General features: G+C 36.1%; 1 protein-coding gene across 1 annotated transcript; it reads left to right on the top strand.

Moving 5' to 3' along the window:
* The first annotated feature begins 1514 nt into the window (after positions 1-1514).
* Positions 1515-17645, top strand: NME8 (NME/NM23 family member 8). Its single transcript, XM_063177072.1, has 15 exons — positions 1515-1547; positions 1641-1698; positions 2567-2673; positions 3713-3784; positions 4816-4932; positions 5844-5910; positions 7118-7194; positions 8453-8545; positions 10557-10702; positions 12025-12200; positions 13744-13888; positions 14705-14809; positions 15505-15653; positions 16691-16835; positions 17423-17645. The coding sequence occupies exons 1-15, from the start codon at positions 1515-1517 to the stop codon at positions 17643-17645; spliced, it is 1713 nt and encodes a 570-aa protein (XP_063033142.1).
* Positions 17646-19920: the final 2275 nt, after the last annotated feature.

Consider the following 19920-nt stretch of genomic DNA (forward strand, 5'->3'; position numbering starts at 1 on the left):
TGTGCTAGGATGTTGAATGGCTATCTGCAAAGACTCTGCATATTTTAGTATTAATTTGAGAGTGTATTGGAGTGTGCACCCAGGTCTATTTTTATGTCTGACTAGTTGAAGGAAGTATCATGGACAAAGGAGAAAACATGCTTGTCTGTCCAGGTTTAATCAGTATAGTACTGACGGCATTACTGAGGGAATGTTATGTGAATGTCATGTGAAAATTTTAATGAAAAGTATAGATGTCACATGTAGTCTTCACATGCCTGTCACATACAGCTACTATGCCAGACTAATGTGCACGTTTGCATATTCTCATACAGCAGCACATGTCTGTGCTGCAGTGCTTTGCTTTGCCATCTGAGTGCATATGACTGCATATTTTTAGTTGGAGAGCACGTGTAGAACGATTGCGATGTATAGACCATTTTAATGTATACTGGTTAATGTTTTGCAGAACTGATCTTGCAAAGAATTGATTGTCATTGCTCAGTGAAGAAAGTAACAATGAAAGATAGATTATTTTGATGAAGATTTCCTACTAATATGGCATATTTCCATCTGCCAGTTCCCTCTAGTGCCAATAGGCAGCATCATCTCCTTAGAGTCTTTAAAGGATAGGAATTAATGCCATGGTTTGTATCATTTAAAGGATTTGAAGAAAGCTTCCATTTAAAAATTTAATTTTTACTGACACTCTTATATGAAATGTGAAACCAGCACAAGAGCTCTCATATTGTCTTCTGTGCTGTGAAGGGAACAGCTTTGGTGAGTATACCAGGATGGTTCAAATCCTGGACATACTCGCTGGTTAACTTCTCAAGTAACAATGCCAGAGGAGGTCACATTCATGGAGGCTCACTAATTTTCCCTCAGGTCAAGACCACCATCTTATCCAAGAACTCTAGAAACTCAAGCTGCCCATGCTGAAGTCAAACTCCACCCACATATGTATCAGAACTGTTGTTCTGTCCAGTTCACAGTTAATTGTCTATCATAAATATATTAAGGACATTATTAATAAATGACAGAATGATGAATGTATCAGGATTTAGTTATGGGGCACAAGTATGTCATTGCTTTTTATGTATCCCAGCAGACAGGAAGACTGATTTGATGTTATTAGAGTTGAAGCTCTTTAATCAATATTTTTCTGAAGTGGTCCAGTGTTACAGCAGCTGTCATCCCATCAAAGTGCCTGTGCTATTCTGAGCAGAGTGATTATAAGCTTGAAAGATTGTTGAGGTCAAAAGTTTTGCACACCCTAACAGATTAAGATACTAAATTTTCTTCTGTTTCTTGTGCCATGTGGGTTTTGCAAACAGTTGCATATTTCTCCACAGAATTCCAGAGTGGAGTATTAGCTACTATTATTGTAGGGGCTTCAGTTGAGTTAATTGCAAAGGGAATCAGAGGGCAGTGATACTTTGAGAACCATAAAAATCAGTTCTGTATGTCACATGGTCTTTTAAAAAACTTTAATATGCTTTGGATTTCAATATTTTTCATATAATCACAGGGAAATGGCTGGCAAGAAGAAAGAAGTTCAGCTCCAGGTATAAATCCTAATTACTTGAACAACTTTAGAGGGAAATAGATTCTTTTTCTGCTTGTTTAGAATGTTAAAATGTTAATTAATTTTGTTTCAGACCTTAATAACCGATGAAGAGCAGTGGGATGAAATGCTGCAGATGAAGGGTATAGTAGGTACTAACAGCTGATATTTTCTTTTTAACCTTTCATGGACATATGTGCATGTTTTCATATTTATATATTAGCTTTAATAGATACTCTAGAAGCCTAGCACCATATCTTTTAAAGAAAGGCTATATTAATATATATTTATAAAAGTATATCATAGAGTCATTGAACCATACAATTCTTCCATTTGGAAAAGATTTTTAAGATCATATATTACAATTATGAATATACAGTAACTTATATGATAAATTCTCATCAAAATATTTATTTAAGTCTTATTTTTATATACTGCTGTACACCAGTGTTTAGAAAATACCTTTCAATATGGTATTCTCCATCGTAGGGAGTTGGATGCTTCTGTGTGTAAAATCTTTCACAGACTAAATAATTATTGCAGCATTCTAGAGAGGGCATGTTCCATGACATGCATTATTCCTAGTTTTCAGTTCATTTAGTCCAATAACTGTCTCCTAGCTCTCCTAGGAACTGTTTTTCAGTAAATGGAAAAAATCTGTAACAGGATCATATCTGCAGAGAGATAGTAATAGGCAGGATAAAAATGAAAACCAACAGTGGGAAAGAAGAAGAGAAAATAAAAGCAAAAGGAATATGAGAGAAAGGTTGCTATTTGGATTAATCATCTCAAAGAGTATTCTGAAGTAGGTTTCCAATGTCAAAAGTAATTGAAATTAAAGAGTACGTATCCAGTAATGTATCCACTGAATCCATTGATGAATTCATGATTCATTGTCTAGAAGAGGACTGAGAGATCCACACAAATGCCTTCCCAGTGCTGCTTCAGTGCAAACATAAATGTCTCATTTTATAACTTCCTCAAGTCATCTGTTTGTAATTCCAAACTATCACCTTTTAGTGATAGAAGTGTATCAAGCTTGGTGTGGTCCTTGCAAAGCTGTGCAGAATTTATTGAGAAAACTAAGGATCGACTTTAGTGAAGACAATCTGCTACATTTTGCCGCGGTAAGGACACAAATCCTATGTGTGACCATATTCACATTTAGATTTAAATATATCTTCTGATCTGCATATGCAGAGCTTTCATCTTATTGTCCTTATACTGAGTTGCTGTAATTTTGGCCAGGTTGCTTTCCCTGCATATGTCCTCATAAAACTTTGTTTAGAAGTAGATTAGACATGGCAATAAATATGTAAGAAGCTATGATAAAAAAGAGCTGATATCCCACAACTTTTGTTTTCCTTGATGAGACTGAAGAAATATTTAAAAGCCAGACTATATGACTTTTACTTTCAGGTCTCTGCATTAGGAACCATTGCATTCAAAATTCTTACATCCCTGAAAAACTGTTGCATAATTTTTTTTGCAAATGTTAACTTTAATTTCATTTTTAAGAAAATGAAAATGGGAGAAATTTTAAAAAATCACAAAACTGTAGTAGTAAAAATATTTGTTTACACTAGCAGTGTATATATATATGTGTGTGTGTGTGTGTTTCATACCTCCTATTTAAAGTAGATAAATTTATTTCAAAGACTCAGTTTATCCAAGATGTTGACCAAGTTCATCCTTTTTTGTGTTAGTGAAAACTTAAAATTCCATGATGAAAGAACTTTTCATAAAAAACCATTAATTTTTTATACATGAAAAAGGCAGGGAGTTGTGTTGGAAGGCTATCTCACGTGCTTTCCTACAGTTGACTGCATTTCACAAAAAAATTAACACACTGGATAAGCTCTTCCATCAAGACTACATGGGCTACTCCTTCATTTATATATGCTATTATAGCCTACATGAGAAAATAGTATCAAGAGAAGATATTTTTCCATGATTTATTGCTGTACTACAAAGGGAGGACAATCCCATATTACCAAAACAGTTCTTTCTTTATCACTACAAGGACTGTCAGTTGTATTTAGGACTGCAGTTTGCGTTTGCAACACCTAAGTATTCAAGAGTGGGGTCTTCCTGTGAGTAAAAAGGTTTTCTTTATATATGCATGCTTACTTATGTAATCAAATAATGTTTTTTGTCTGACTTCAGGCAGAAGTTGACAACCTTGAAATACTGAAACCATTTAGGAGGAGCTGTGAACCTCTGTTTCTTTTTAGTGTTGTAAGTACATCACATCAGCTTCTTTTAATGTGCTGCCTACTTCTGCCTTAACTTTACAATAGATTTTAAAATAGATGTGAAGCTGTACAAATCCTATCTTTACATTTTATATTATGTAGGATGGTACTGTCTGGTGTTGTTTGCTTGAGCCATTTTCCATGGCTGAATCTGGTGGTTCTCAAGCACATTTTTGTTGTAGCTGTTGCACGTAAGGCCACAGAAGAATTGTGGTAGTCACTGTTTTGGTGGTTAGTGGGAAGTCCAGGTAAGTTTTCCAGGTTTGCCTTACATAAAGTGCCTGCTTGTGGTTACACTGAAATTATTTTATACACTGTTTTCATCATGGAAAGAGAGTTTACATTTCCGGGCATTATAAGATTTTTATGATAACAGATAAAATTGTGTTTTCATACTTGAGGAACTGTAGCAATTAATCATATATTTATTATCTCTCAGTAATGGGCACAGAAAGCTGGTTCTCCTAGGACTGCTCACTTAAGAAGAGATGGGGGTTGTTTTAACTTGAGGGTGCCAGGATTTGAATTTCCATAAGCGAGGACCAAAGATAATGACACTTTCAGGACTCTTTCAGGTTTGAATCTGAATGCAGCCTAGAAATGTTAGCAGTATTTTTGGTCACCTTTAGCTTCACTGCTGTGCACCTGAATGTGGTAGAGAATGCAGTGAAAAGTCAGACACACACAACAAAAAAAAAGATGGAAAACTCCATGTTACAGAAATTAAGAACAAATAAAATCCGTATTTGCATTTGTTTCCAACTGTATTATTAGTACTGAGCCTAGAAATCAACATGGAAAATTTGGTAAAGAAGGAAACAAGGAATTAAATGCACAAAAGTTTCATTCTGAAATAATAGAGGCAGCAGTAGTTTTGGTGTTCACTTCAGTGGTCATAAGAAATTATTCTGTAGCTGGAAAAAATTAGCAAGATATTGCATGCTTCAAAATTTCAAGTAAATGTGTAAATTAAGTGATGAAAACTCACTGAGAGTGTTATTTTCTCTTCGACAGCATGGTAAAATTATTGCAATGGTGAAAGGTGTAAATGCTCCTCTCATAACTAAGACAGTAACAGATTTAGTGGAAGAAGAGAGGCAAATTGCAGCTGGAGAGAAGGAACGTGCTGAGGTACTCACAAACCAGATACTTATGCATAAATGTATATTTTTATTGCACTTACACTGTTTCTCTAAATGTCTATGATGGTGTCAAGATAATGTCTAATCTTTTGCATTTTGGTCCTAACAATAAAATTACACATATGATGTGCCTTTAAGAAATTAAGTAAAATTATCTGGGTCCTAAGACACTTTTCAAGATCACCTAGCCCAACCCCTCTTGCCACAGGCAGTGGCACTTTTCACTAGATCAGTTTGCTCAAAGCCATGGGGGATTGCTCTGTACCTGATGAATCCAGTTTGCTACAAAAAACCAAGGCCAAGTGTATTCTATCACCTTTGACTCCTGACTTCCAGGTAACATGAGGACACAAGGACAGCTCAGTCTGAGCTCAATAGCCTGCACTGTGAAAGATCCCACTGTTGGAATTCACAGTAGCAGCATCAATCCTCCCTTGTTGCTTGTTCTCCTCAGAACTCACAAATTTCCATTATGGTACTTTATATAAACTTGACAAATTTACAGGTTAGCCTAGCAATGCAAGAAATTGAGGGATGGATGAAATGCCACTAGCCCATAAATGTTTTAGCAATCTTTTTTCTTTCTTGACTATTTTTTATATCTAACTTAGGAACTGCATCATATGAAACAAAGACATGGGAAATAATCGAAATAATCATGTCTCATTGCCTGTTTTGTTTAAATGGAGATGAAAGAACTCCACTTAGAGTAAAATTAGCTTTTTAACAAACGGAAACTCAGTTAAGCAAAATCAGATTGACCAAAGGGCCTTCTAAGAATTGCTTGCTTTCCAGGGTAGCAAAATTGAGATAAATGTGTTGTAAAGATGTGACAGCTGTGTTTGCTGACCTTGCTTTTTCACTGGTGATGCACTTTTACTCCATTTGCAATTACCTTAGGTAGAAGAACTCGTTTTTCATGATGAAGGTTCATCAGACGGGTCTGGTGAGGACGTTGTGGAGGAGGGTAAATATATTTGATGTATTTTAGAAGTGTTAAAGGGAAGAAAGAGAAGAAATATCTTTTGATTAATAATTGTCTATGTCTAGCACTAATAGACCTTCTTTGGGTGTGTTAACAAAATGCTGTCATTGAGCTTTCTTCTGTAAAGAATTAATGTACTGGGCTGTCAGCATCAACATTTTCACCCCCACACTGAGAACCTTCAGACTTTAGACACAAGTAATGTGTGCCAGGGAATTTTCCTGTGTAAAGTTAAGGCCTTAAAGTCACTTCTACACAGTCCTTGTGTGAGCTGTGTACTTCTGTTGAGGTGGAATACCAAGATGGGGCCAACCTGAGAGGATCGTAAGAGTTAATCTGTGAAACAATGGCATGCCTTCTCTCAGATTACTCTTTCACCAGATTAGATTTAATAACAGATTTTTTAAAGTACATAAATCCATTGTAGGAGGATAAGCTTCCAAACATATTGAAAAATAAGCACCATCCTGTTTAAAAGTCCTGTCTGTGATTTCTGTCAGGTTTTTCATTACCTGAGACCTCCATCTTTTCTATTTTTATTGTTATCTGTGGTTACTGAATGTTCCTACTGCTTCATCTCTGCAAAGAATGCCATTCTACAACCCTGAGATGGAACAAACTCCTCCATCCTCTCCCTCTTCTTGATCTTGCTTTTTCTTTTCCCCGTGAGAGGCATTAGATCACAGTCATGGCATCCCTTCTCCTTCCTCTTCATGTTTTGATTTGGTTTTTTATTTAATTGTATGGTTCACCTGACAAATTCCTGACCTCAGCTTTAGCCTATATTTTTTCTCATAAACCCTGTGAGACCTAGAAGTACAGTATTATCATTTAGCAATTATCTACAGACTTCATACTAATCCCCAAAATCTAAACATGATAGAAAATCAGAAAACTGAGCTTTAATTCATGTTCAGCTTCAGGTTAGGGGGATCTCTCAGACACTGTAATACACTAACTTTTGGCAGGAATATTTTCCTCAACACATGCAGTTGCTTAAGTGTTTGTACTATTGGTAACAAGTAGTAGTCTGATGTTTCCCTTATCACTATCTTAAATTATTCCACAGTTTTGGGGATCTGATTGAGTTACAGTCAGATGCTTAACTGTAACCTTCTGGTCCAGTAAAGATGATTCCCTTTATTTTGATGAATATATTACTTAGCACATCATTTTTTCCCTTTTTCAGAAATATTCACTTATTCTGTTGGAATTATAAAACCTGATAATGTCTTAGCAGGACGTGTAGAAGAAATTAAAAGAAAGGTAGAGAGAATTTTAAAATATTCATTTATTCTATTTATTTAAGAGACATAATGGCAAAATGTAAGGTTAAGTAGATCCTAATTTATGCCCAGACTTTGGAACAGAATCTGATAAAGTTTCTCTGCTACGGATGATAATAGCACAATAATTTTTACCTGAAATAATATGACATTCAAATCTATACTATTGCTTTAATATTCTATGCCAGCAGAGGTTAGACATTGGTTCATATTGCTTCTGTTATGAAAAAATATAAAGCCTTATGACAATATATATCAAGACCAAATTAAAAGAATTTTAATAAGTATTATGACAGGGACAGTGACCTTTGCAGGAAAGGGAATCAGAGTGCTATATGGGTTGTTTCTGCAATTACTTAATTACTTTACTTTAGCTGAAAAGAAAGGAAGCTCAGCAGAGGGAAAAAAAAAAAAAGAAAAAAAATGAAAAAAAAAAAAAAGCAGTGCTTGAAAAGAGTTTAGCTGGAGCAGCTGCTACTTGGCTCATGAGGTGTGTTCTCCGACACAGGATGCACAGCCACCCTTGTCAGGGCAGGCTGAAACCACTCAGCAGCACCACAGGGGCTTTTACAGAGCAGAGTGCTGGTGCACAGGTTAATTTTGAATTTTGTTGTATCATCAGTACTGGGGCTGGATACTGCCTTGGCTGTAAAAATACCAGTATATGGTACAAACCTCACACCAATGGGTTGGGAACTTTGATGCAAGTCGTGTGCCTCTCTCACAAATGCTTGCATTTAGTGCAGTAACCCAGCTTAAAACAGAAAATCATAAAGTAGATTCAATTTTTTCCTCATTTGCTGTTTCTAAAGCCAAGTAGTTTAGCCTAATACAACAACTGTTAACAAGTACACATTTGTGTGACTACCATGGTTAGAATATAATTTATAATTTCTTGCAACATAAGTTGCATGTTGACCACTCACAGTGATCCAAAGGAGTTCAATCAATGTGAAATAAAAGGGATTATTACCTTTTGAATGAATGTACTTCATACATTGAACTGCACTATATTTCTTCTCAAACATTAACTTAGGGGTATTGTAATCCTGAAGTGAAGTGCTTTGAAAGGCTGGAAGTTCAGTTTAGACAAAGATAGAGATTATATTTTGAATATTTCAGAGAATTTAATATTTAAGTTAGCTTCCAAAACCAATTAATTTTTAGATTTACAATAACATATGATTTTGTATGTATCTATTTTCAAATGCCCCTAAGTAATAAGTGAATAATTGCAGATTATAGAAGCAGGATTTGGCATTGAAGCAGATGAGGAGAGAATGCTTACTGAAGATCAAATCAAAGTATTTTACTCCCGGAAAAAAGATGAGGTAAAACCAAACTAAAAACATAAATGAAAGGCTCAGGTAAAACATATAATTGTTACTAGATGTGCTTGCAAATCTCTGTATGGTAAATTTTAGGTATATTGAAGAACAGAATTAATGTAGATTTAGTACATAAAAAAAAAAAATATTCCTTCTCCCTTTTTTCGCTGACTCATATAAATATCACTATGTAGCAATCTAATATTCCAACCAAATTAAAATGACCTCCAATTAAATACTAAAAGATTTATTTCTTCTTTTTGTTATCTAAATGTGCATGATCCTTAGACATGGGGCTAAATATATAACACTATTTATCAAAATAAAATTATACTGATTTTAAAATGTGTTATGACAGGCATAGTGACCTTTGTAGGAAAGAAAATTAGAGTGCTGTATAGATTATTTCTGCAACTACTCGACCTTGGCTATTAGGTGCTGAAATATGGCACAAACCCAAAATCCAATGTCATCTATATGAGAGTGTATATCTATTTGACATATATTATTCCAGCCAGAAAATAAATTATATTACATATTATACTTTTTTTCTTTCTAGATTTTATCATGGGGTTGTTCTGGGAATAAATATGTGCACAGGCAGAGAGGGAAAGCATCTCAGCCAAAATCTATTCTTTTTTTGTGTCTTGTCCTATATTAGGGGACAAAAAAATAGCTAAAGACAGATATAAAGTTCAAGAAAATAATTAAATTAGGCTGTCCACCATTAAATTGTAGTGGTCTAGCAAACTGGCACCTGGATATGGTCATATTTTCCAGCAGTGTGATAACTAAAATTAACTGTTCAGAGGGATCTGAGACCAGAAATGAAGTTCCTTAGCAAATATTTTTACCTTCTGCCATATGTTTAAGAGAGACAGAGGATGGAATTATATTCAAACAAACAGTTTGTTTGATCTTATTAGAGGGAGCAATGGAAAGGTTCACCCAATCTGAAGGAGAGGGTGGGAAGGTGTTCCTGTGGCATTCCAAATGAATAATAGCGAGATGAGATGGGTCCTGCTAAAGTCAGAGAGAAAAAAGAAAACTGACAGTAATCGCAGATGGCTGCACTATGGTTTAAAAAGGAAGTAACAGGGAGATCATTTAAGAAACCATGAAGAGTTTGGTTTTAGCAAAGCTGGGATTGTAGGTTAGACAGAGGCAATTTTGAAACAGACATAAAATTCATCTTCATGGGAATAGCAGCCAAATTTGAGACTAGTTTGTTCATCTTGGGAAATGGGTTAAGAATATGCATAGATGTGAAGATAATTGAAAGAGAAAAGCAAAGAATTGAAAGTATAGATATGAATACTTCATCCTTGTATTACTAAAGGAAAAAGCTACCATATGCAATGACATGATGCTGGCTGATAAGGATTTAGTCAAATATTTAAAATGAGAATAGATATCCCCAATAAAAAGGTGACATACAAAAATGAAATAAAATTAACAATTCACACCATAAGTTTCAAAACTTATTTTTCTGATGGATATGTACTTTTATAAGATTATAAGTTGAAACTGAAGAAGTGAAAAGCACATAGCAAAGGAAATGGAGAGCCTACAAATGTCTTGCAAACAGTTCAGTGTTCTATATTTATAGCCAGCTACATGACTTTCAGTTTCAAAAATTATTCATGGAACTGTATTGCAGTTTCTTATGTCACACAACATGCTGTATTACAAGCATAACAAGTGATCACATTGAATTTCTAGATAATTTTCTTCATTCTTGTCATTTGCATTTTAACCTGGAAGAACATCTGGTACTTGTTTAAAGCAGTTATATGACTTTCTTTATCTCAATTTACTTTCTTTTTGGACATTTGATAATGTTGTCTCAAATGATTGATAAAAAATATCTTCCCAAACAATATATCAGAGTTCTGAGGAATGTATGTGAATGCCAGTTTCAGGAAAAAGAACGTATGAGTTACTTTTAAAGCATAATTGTCTCATTTCCAATGACAAACTCAGAGTTCATAGGGGGGAAAATTTTGTTTTTTAGCCTGACTTTAACGCATTCGTTCAATTCATGACGAGTAGACCATGCCATGTTTTGATAATCACTAAAAAAGAAGCAACTGGTGCTATTCCTCATTGGATAGAACTACGCAAAAAAAGTGAGGCTGTTGAGCTTGAGGAGCCAATCAAGTAAGTACCAGTGAAAATGTGTATCCATGGTTCAGTCAGGGCTCAGAGCACACCATAAACCAAGGCACGTTCCTACAGATGTGCCCACGTGTGCAGGTCCAGGGAGCAGGCAGAGTTCTTTGCCTAGTCCTTCACAGGACCACCACCAGAGATGCAGCCCCAGTTCTCAGGGCTGAATTCCCTTTTCTGAATGGGAATTCAGAAATTCATTGCTTCCTAGTTAAGGATGATGAGGCAAGGTCATTGATCTCTTTGAACTCACCCTCAGTGGGTTCTCAGAACAATGGGAACAATGACACTCAGAGCAATGGGAACCCTTCAAAGCTGATGTAGTCCTTGCAATTCTAGTTCACCCATGCCACGGGACTGCCTGCACTGCCTGCACTGAAGGTTGCACTCTTTCCCATGTTTGCCCCTATGTTCCTTGGGAAGCTGTAGATATGGCCATGGCAGACCTGAGACATGCCCTTCTCCCTGGGAGCACTGTAAAAGTCAGCAGAGAAAGGGAAGCATACTGGGTTGGGGTTCCCACCCTGGTCCAAGATACAAAAAAAGATTGTAAGGATTAGCTGTTCACAACCATGGTATCTTGAAAAGTGTGTTTTTCTTCGATGCCAAGGGCTTGAGGAGAATTTAAAGGATGATAGTTGTATACACAGCCTCAGAAAATACAGTATTCCCAAAAATTCAAATATCAGATCAAGTTTTATATTTAGACAAGACATTTACTTAATGCAACATGAGCTTAAACACTTTGCCCAAAAATTAATTTGTTATTTGAAATTGACATTTTTGTCAATGCCTGCTGCATCCCTTTCTGCATTAACTAATTACAGCTGGGGAATACTGCATTTTCTACAAGTGGCCAAGAGGGACTTTATTTACACAGTTAAACAAACAGGCAAGAAAAAATGAGACGTGTCTCTGTTATCCACAACTCTGTAGTACCATCATTTTTATGATCATGCTGTACATAAATTAAGCACAAGACTTCTATTGATCATTTGTTATACACTGTACACTTGTCAACAGTAATTCTATCTCATGAAACAGAGAAACTGTTTTGGATAAGCCAGAGGGGAATTTTTAAAGCGACCTGGCTGAGGTTTCTCCTTCAGAGCACATGATCATGCACTTTTTAAGAAGATTAATTATTTTCTTCTCAGAAATGTTACTTTACTCATGAATCTGAATTTAATAAAAACTTAGTTTCACATGCTATTCTTATGTTTCACTAAATTTTAAGAAAGTGTGTCTTCGATAATTCAGCTTGTTAACACTAAGCAGTGACTTAAACTCTGTATTACTTCATGTTTCATCAGGTTGGCACCACTCAAGGAAACCGAGAGTCTGGTAAATTTATGCGATGTGCAAGACAGTATTGAAGATGCCAGCAGACAGCTTGCCTTCTTTTTCCCGAATTTTCATATTGAGGAGGGAGGACACGCTGAAAGGACTTTGGCCATAATTAGACCTAAGCTCTTGAAGGAAAGGCGAGGTAAGTGTTAATACCTGTATTTTCTATCAAGGGTATATAAAACACTAATATTTTGAATTTTGAATTATAAATTCTAACTCAATTAATGAATTTTTTTTGTTGTTATACTGTCTCTCTAGCATTAGGCCAAGAGTAATCTTTGGAATGAAGCTATGAGGTTAATTGTTTTAGAAGCCCCCTCGAACCAGGTCTCATAAGCTCTTGGGGGTCTATAACACACCCAAGATAGCTCAGCTACCCTTGGAGGCATAAAAATCAGCAGGATGGCTTCTGTTGCAGTGTTGAAAACAAAAAGGTTTAATAAAAGGCAAAATAACAAACAGAGAAAAACCAAGCCAGGTGCCAGAGGTTCTTGCTCCTAGTAAAGCACCTCCCAAAAGTGAGGTGTTCACTTCTTTTTCTGCTAAATTGCCCAAGCGGGACTTTTTGGCTCCTGTCCAATTGGCTATCCTTAAGTTTGAGGTGAAGTCCCCCAGGCCTATGAGGTGGCTTTTTCACCTAATCGAAGAGAGAAATTTCTGGGCCTTTTTCCTTTTTGAGGGGACAAAGGATAGTTTTGTCACTCCCTCAACAGGGGGCACACTCCTACAGTTAATGTTTTTCATATCTTGAGAATGCAAATGTCAATGATATTTCGTTCCTTTGATTGATTTTTCAAGAAATTCTGCCGATGAAATATTTCTAGAAGACCTGTCTGAGAAGCTTGTATTTTCAAATGTGGTATTAGGAACTAGATTTCTCACCATAACAAAGTAGCTGATATTCTTGAATAGCAGACTCAGGATAGATGAATGGCAAGGGGAAAAATATCCAACCAAAGATGTTCTATGCTGCATGAGGCAATGCTGCTCCAAGGCAGTTCTAAACAGACAGCATTTCTACAGATTAAGTTAAAAAATCTACCCCATTACATGAAGCCTCATCCAAACAAGTTTACTTTTCTCCTCAGTCATATATTTACATTTCTTCCTAGATTTCAGACAGTATTTTTATTTCTAACTTGAGAATCCCTGTACTTGAGCAATCTTATGTGCAGAGAGCTGAAAGACTACAATCTTGATCTTTCCTTGTGAATTTATGTTACTTATGGTTGTCTAGCATGTTGCTTAGAGCAGCAGTTCTGCAGTTCAAGTTCAACTAATTACAAATTAATTTTGTAGGTAATTTTGGCATGTGCCAAATACTGCTAACTTACCCATGTGGTCTTGCAAGACTTAGTTAAATAAACATTTCACCTATTTAAATTCCTTAGACCTTCTTTTGCTGGTAGTAACATGTATCATATTTCTCAGTCAGGATTTCCTACTGATATTTTTTTAAGCATGAGAAAGCCTAAATATGAAGAGGATCAGTTTTCTGAGTGTCCAGGCAACTAGTGATGCCTCCTAGCAGTTGCTTTAAATTAGTTTCCTGTTCTTGAGTTAGGAAACAAATTCACCCATAAAAAGTTTAACATTATCAGTGAAAAGTCCGTGTCATTTTTCTACAAGTGTTCAAATGAATGAATGGATGGCAATTAGCATTATTTAAATATATTTAACAGATTCCATCATTCAAAGGATACAGGACGATGGTTTCCAAATAGCAATGCAGAAAGAAGTAATTCTAACTGAGGAGCAAGTACGTACATTCTACCAAGAGCATGTAGATCAAGACTACTTCCCAGTCTTTCTAGAGCATATGACCAGGTAAGATTGAAATTTTCACATTAAATAATTGTTGAATCAGAGACTCACAGAATGGTTTGGGCTGGAAGGGATAATCACTGCCCATCTAGTTCCAACCCCCTGCCACAGGCAGGGACACCTTTCACCTGAATAAGTTGCTCAGACTCCCATCCAACCTGGTGTTGAACACTTCCTGGATAATACATGGGTCCAAGATACACGTGTCTAAAAGTTCAGTAAAACACAAAACAGGAACAGATAATTGCAGATAATGGAATAATTTCCAAGTACAACAAATTAAAAAATCAAGCCTTTAAAAGTTACTAGCTACCCCATATTGCTGTATGTATGACGTCTCAGTGGCCAAGTCCACCTGATTTGAGTGAAAACAGCTTAGGTCTGCTCTGAAAAGGCTGCACTAAGGTTGTCTCTAAGACAGCTCTGAAATCTTCAACCAGGCCAGGTGCTGGATAACTTGGGGAAGAGAAATAAATCATGTTTGGATATTCCCTTCATGGCTGGGGCATGATCAGTCTTTCTCTGTCTTGCCATTGTGTGACAAAACACAGTAACTTTGCAATTTAAATTCATATTTAAGCCCCATAAGCTTTTATCAGCCTGTACCTATTTAAACGATCAGATCAGTTTTAAAGTCCCCCAATACTGGGGCTCATTTTCCTAGTCTGGGCTATATATAATCAAACTACTTTTTAAAAGTTCCAAGAGTTTGGAGTTTTGTTTGGGGGTTTTTTTGTTATTGTTGGGGTTTTTGTTTGTTTGCTCGTTTTTTGTTGTTTTGTTTTGTTTTGTTTTAATGCTACTTTTCCCCTTGTACAGTGGTCCAACTCTTATATTGGCTCTAACACGAGAAAATGCTGTAGCACACTGGAGAAGTTTACTAGGCCCAAAGATCCTTGAAGAGGCTAAGGAAAATCCAGAGAGGTAATAGTCACAGAAGTAAAGCATCACTCACAGCTTTCAACTTCCCCTCACATTTCTCATCTCACTCCACATTCCAACTAGTGTAACTGTAGTGCCACCATCTGGAAACAGACATGCATTTCTGCAGTTTTTCAAGCTTCTCTTGAAGGTAGCAGTGTATTACACATAGGAACCTCAGCATTTTTTGAGATATAATGGCTGCTAAACAGAATTAAAATCTGAGTTTCAAAAAGCGCAATGAACTGAAAGGGGAACTCTTGAGCCAGAGAAAAAATGCTGGTAATACACATTCTTAATGGGGGAAAGGAGGTCTTAAAATACCACCATTATTTTTTCTTGAAATACCACTAAGATTTTCTTGTAGCTTATTGAAAACTTTGCATCAGTAGAATATTTTGTTTGTAACTAAGTTTCTCCTACACAGTTTATAAACAGACACCTTAGTTCTGCCTGCTTATCACATTGCTTTAGAAAACTGCAATGGTATCACCTTACCTGCTGCTGACAGAAGAGCCATCTCATTAAGAAATAAGTGGTATTTCTTGGAAATACAACAACACCGCTATTGGGAGGGAGGGATGCTTATATTTCCGATTTCCAAATCAACAGTAATTTATATTCCCTGGGTTGAAGCTAATTATAGTTCAGAGCTCAAAATTACTATTAAGTAACTTCCCTCCTTCAATGACTCTTAGTCTGCGTGCAGAGTTTGCGTTTGAACATCTACCTATCAACCAGCTGCATGGCAGCTCTACACCCAGTGATGCTCAGAAGGAGCTACAGTTCTTCTTCCCTGAGGAACACACCTTTGCAGTAATCAAACCTGATGCAGCTACTCCTAAAGGTAAGGCATTTAGATAGTATAGGCTGTATCTAGTGATGCAATCATTTCTGCAAAGGATTAGCAATGCACACTACAGTAAATCACATCAAATGCATTCTTTGATTCTCTGAAGTACATTTTCTGTGCAGAGAAATCCTTTTACATGGCTTGCATAATTCAGATACAGATCTCAAATGTGACATTTCTTTTGCTTAAGCTGCCTACGGGTCTTTCTTCACTAGAATAGTGATGAATTGAAGAAAAAGAGTTCCTAGCTAAGTTAAACTGTTTAAGGGCCAGGCTTACTTACTTCTGAAAACTACCTTCCCAGCATCTTTATTAGACAAAGAGAGGGACTCTTGCCAAACCTGTATTACTTATTTCAGGCAGGTATCTCTACTGACTCAAAAGGGTCATTGCTCAGTTAGATGCGTTCCCATCCTTGATTTAACTTCCCATCCATGATTTAACTTACATTTAGTCTAAGGGAATAAGGAGAAAAAAATCAAAATTAAAAGAGCACTATGCACAATTCAGAATCTTGCCCTAAGGATATTTGCTGCCACTCTTTAAAAATCCTCTACCTAAACCCCCTCCTTAGCATTATTCTATTCTGTCCTAACAAATTTTGGTAGTCTTTCTAATGGTAATTCATCATTGGCTTTTGTGAGTCTATCTTCCCCTCTTGTGAAAATCCAGATTGATTTAGGCCAGCCAGCTGATGTTTGATACAGCTTTACAACTACAGTCCACACTCTTCAATGTGAGAAGTAACAGTGAATGCTATTGTCATAGTTTAATAAAATCTGTTTGATACATGCATCAAGATGGATAATGCAGTGACAAAGGTTTCTGCCCATTTTAGAGGACTGTTGAAGTGTTTCTTATGTTGTCCATATTTGGTTTGATATTGTAAGAATTCTAATAGCTATTGGTGATTTTTTTAGAAGAAGGCATCCAGTATTTTCTGAAACTTTTAAAGTGTTGGTGTTTGGGGTTTGCGTTTTTTGCATCTAAATCATTTCAAATCAAAAATGACTTGTTTGTCACTCTCCTAGATGAAATTCTGAAAAAAGTTAAAGAGGCTGGATTTAACATTGCGAAGATAAAAGAACAAGCTTTAACTCGGGAAATGGCTTTACACTTTTACAAGGACCACGAAGGAAAACCCTTTTTTGATGACCTGGTGAATTTTATGACACAGTAAGTGTTTCGGTTTACAGTACTGAGGTATGTAAGTAGACATCACTCTTGCTACAGTGCCAACAAAACATGCTACACCATAACTGGTGCAAGGATTTTACAACCTGTCACTCTTTCTGGCAAGTTTAGTGGCTTCTAGCAAATAATACTCTTCCTTTAAAAGGGAGATTTAAAATTCTTTTCAAACTTATGGATAGTTTTATTTTGGATTTTATTTTCCCTGAAAGGGAACTCCTTTCCAATGGGATCCTTTTTCTCCTCATGCAGGGGAAATATTTTCCTCATAATTATAGCTGATAAAAACAGTATGTATTGTCTTGCTTCAGAAATTATTGGATGAGAATGCCTTTTGGACAAGAAGTCCAAATCCAAATATCAGATCATCACAATCTCTTTGGCTTTCCACCATGGGATTTTTCCTTAAACAAAACATGCAGAAAAAAATTTTAATATTTAAACAGTTTAATAAAATTAAGATAGTTCAATGCTTATTGTAAGCCTTCATGGTACCTCTGATATTAAAGCTAAGTCTGCATCTCAGAAACCTCAGAATAGTTTAAGAGATTTTTTTTATATTGATTTTACAGGGGTCCATCAGTGATAATGGTCTTAACAAAGGAAAATGCTGTGGAAGAATGGAAGAAACTCATGGGTCCAACTGATCCAGAAGAGGCAAAGAAGACCTGTCCTGAATCAATTAGGGCTCAGTTTGCAAACGAAATTTTGGCTAATTCTGTTTACGGTTCATCTGATATAGAACAGGCAGAAAGAAGCATTCAGTTTGTATTTGGAGAGCTGGATGCAGACTAAACAATTAAGAGACAGTCTCTGAAAATTGATATGCATGCAATTAAATGGATTTGTCCACCCAACCACTGCATTTAAGACTACATAAACACACTTATTTTTCTTCAGAGTCCATCCAATTTTAGTTAAGAAAGTTTTGTTATCAGCTCTTCCATACTGCAAAACATAGCAAGGTAACAAGTAACACCTGCTAGGAGTTTGGTCCTAGTAATAGTTTCTTTATGTAGGCTTAGTAGATGTTTTTTTCTTTTATCATTTTAACAGATTTATGTGTTTCCAATAGTTCCAGGATTCTAAAGTGTTTTGTGTACAGCTATCTTAAAAAGAACAAGGGCAAGGGTCAAGGAAGGTGGCTAAAACACCATTAATGGCACTCCAGTGGTGATGTGGATTGAGTTCTGCAGTTCCAAATGTGAGCCAAACGGGGCTCCTGGACCCACTGGCCAACTGTGTGTGTGTGCATCCCTGGTGAGACTGCTCTGGGCTGTTAAGGTCTATTGATTCCCTCAGGACCCTGAAAAACATTTTCATTCTTTGTTTATTCATCCTTTTCCTAAATATCTTCTAAGGATTACTGTCACAGGTAGGATAATAAACGAAAAGGTTCTTTCCAGTCCATTTACTTAATTCAAATATATCAGAGGAACTAAAATATAAAGCCAGCTCTTACATAACAGCTATTCTTGACTCGTACCTCCTTGCCAAACTAGCGAGTTCATATCCTATCCAGTCCAACTTGGCTGGCCTTCATGAAGAACACAAATATTATTCTGCAGCTGATGTATTCTCACATTTGTTGTCTAAGTCTGTTGAAGGAGGAGGTTCTAAAGAATGGCATTCACTTAAAGCAATTTACTTGCATCATTGATTTTAAGTGTGAAGTCTAGAAAAAATTAACTCCTTCTCATACTTTCTTTATTGTTCCTATTGTATTTAATACAACTAGCTGCTATAAAGACCTTCCTGACAAATATTTCTGTTGCGATGAGGCATTTGTTATTATAGACATTCCTCCAGCAGAAGTTGGACTGAGCACTCTCCTGGTGGCCCATTTTCACCTACAGCTGCTTTACTGCCACAAACTCATCTTGAGGCTCGCTAGCCTGTAGGAGCTTGTAATTAGTGCAGAATTTATATGTCGCCTCACAGAGGTGAGTTCTGAGAAACATACTTCAGGATTGCTGTATGATCTTTGGCTTCTTTTTTACTTCAAAAACTCATTAAAACTGTTCTTCCTGGCGTTATTTAAGCACTCTGGGTCTTTTGGGTCCTGGCATGCTGTACTTTAAACCAAGAAGCAGCCTCAGAAAAGAGCAGATTGCTTGAGTAGTGCAATTTCACATACATCAATTCAGCTCATTTCTTCAGATCTTTGCTGGAGTTAATGGCTTCTCAACCAGTGGGACAAATACAAAGCTGAAAGTTAATGCGGGTTTATTTTTTGACAGGAGCAGAAATGATGAAAACAGCAAAGTGCTTTAATATCTTATTAAGAGTCCCTTACATGTCTGGTGGCAGTTCACAATCAAAGAGCTTGATAAATATCACACAGGTGTGGTGAATACTGTAAATCACTTATTGCTCTGGTATGAGAAATTTCAGTTTGCTGTGGGGGTACCGTAGCTCTGCTTCTGCCTGTTTAAGTATGGCGACAATTTGTATAATTTGACAATTTAAGTATGGCAACAATTTGTACAATTTGACAAGTTATTGCTCTTGCTTAACCATTATCCTCTATATTGCATCACATCACTCTTAAACAATGTAACATTTTTGTCAGTTTGGTTTAACTATTGGATGTTGAAGGATTTTGTCTATTTGGGGTTCCAAATTCATGTGTGTCAATTACAATCCCTGTTTTGTGCTTGATTAAAGTGATCCAATAGATTCCATTGAAATGTTATGCATAGATCTGTGACAGTTTTTTCATGTTGCCCAAGTATCCAGACCTGAACTGTAATGTGGGAACATTTCATTTGTTAATGCTCATCTTCTTCTCCTAAATATGTTCTTGATCTTAAAGTCTTCTAGCAAATTTGGAAAGGAGAAATTTAACAGATGCATCTTAAAATATCAAATATAACTGTTTCATTCCATTCGGATGATTAAGAGATTCAGATTTGCAAAGCTTTTATATCTTCGAGAACAGAAGATTGTAGATTTTATGCAATTATCAAAATATGCATTCAAAAGAATGGCAATCAAAATACTGTCAGTATTTTAAGAGATTGCTTTGTCTCTTTAAAAATTTAACTCACCCTGTAGGTATTGCCTACAT

Source organism: Melospiza melodia, chromosome 1 (genome assembly GCF_035770615.1).
Source record: "Melospiza melodia melodia isolate bMelMel2 chromosome 1, bMelMel2.pri, whole genome shotgun sequence".
Lineage (NCBI taxonomy): Eukaryota > Metazoa > Chordata > Aves > Passeriformes > Passerellidae > Melospiza > Melospiza melodia.

What these genes read in the sequence shown, in the direction of transcription:
- NME8 (XM_063177072.1), top strand. Translation starts at nt 1,515, where the DNA reads ATGGCTGGCAAGAAGAAAGAAGTTCAGCTCCAG. An exon ending in GAGCTTGAGGAGCCAATCAA is followed by an intron (nt 10,703 to 12,024) that starts GTAAGTACCAGT and finishes ATGTTTCATCAG; the next exon opens with GTTGGCACCACTCAAGGAAA. An exon ending in GCTCTTGAAGGAAAGGCGAG is followed by an intron (nt 12,201 to 13,743) that starts GTAAGTGTTAAT and finishes TATATTTAACAG; the next exon opens with ATTCCATCATTCAAAGGATA.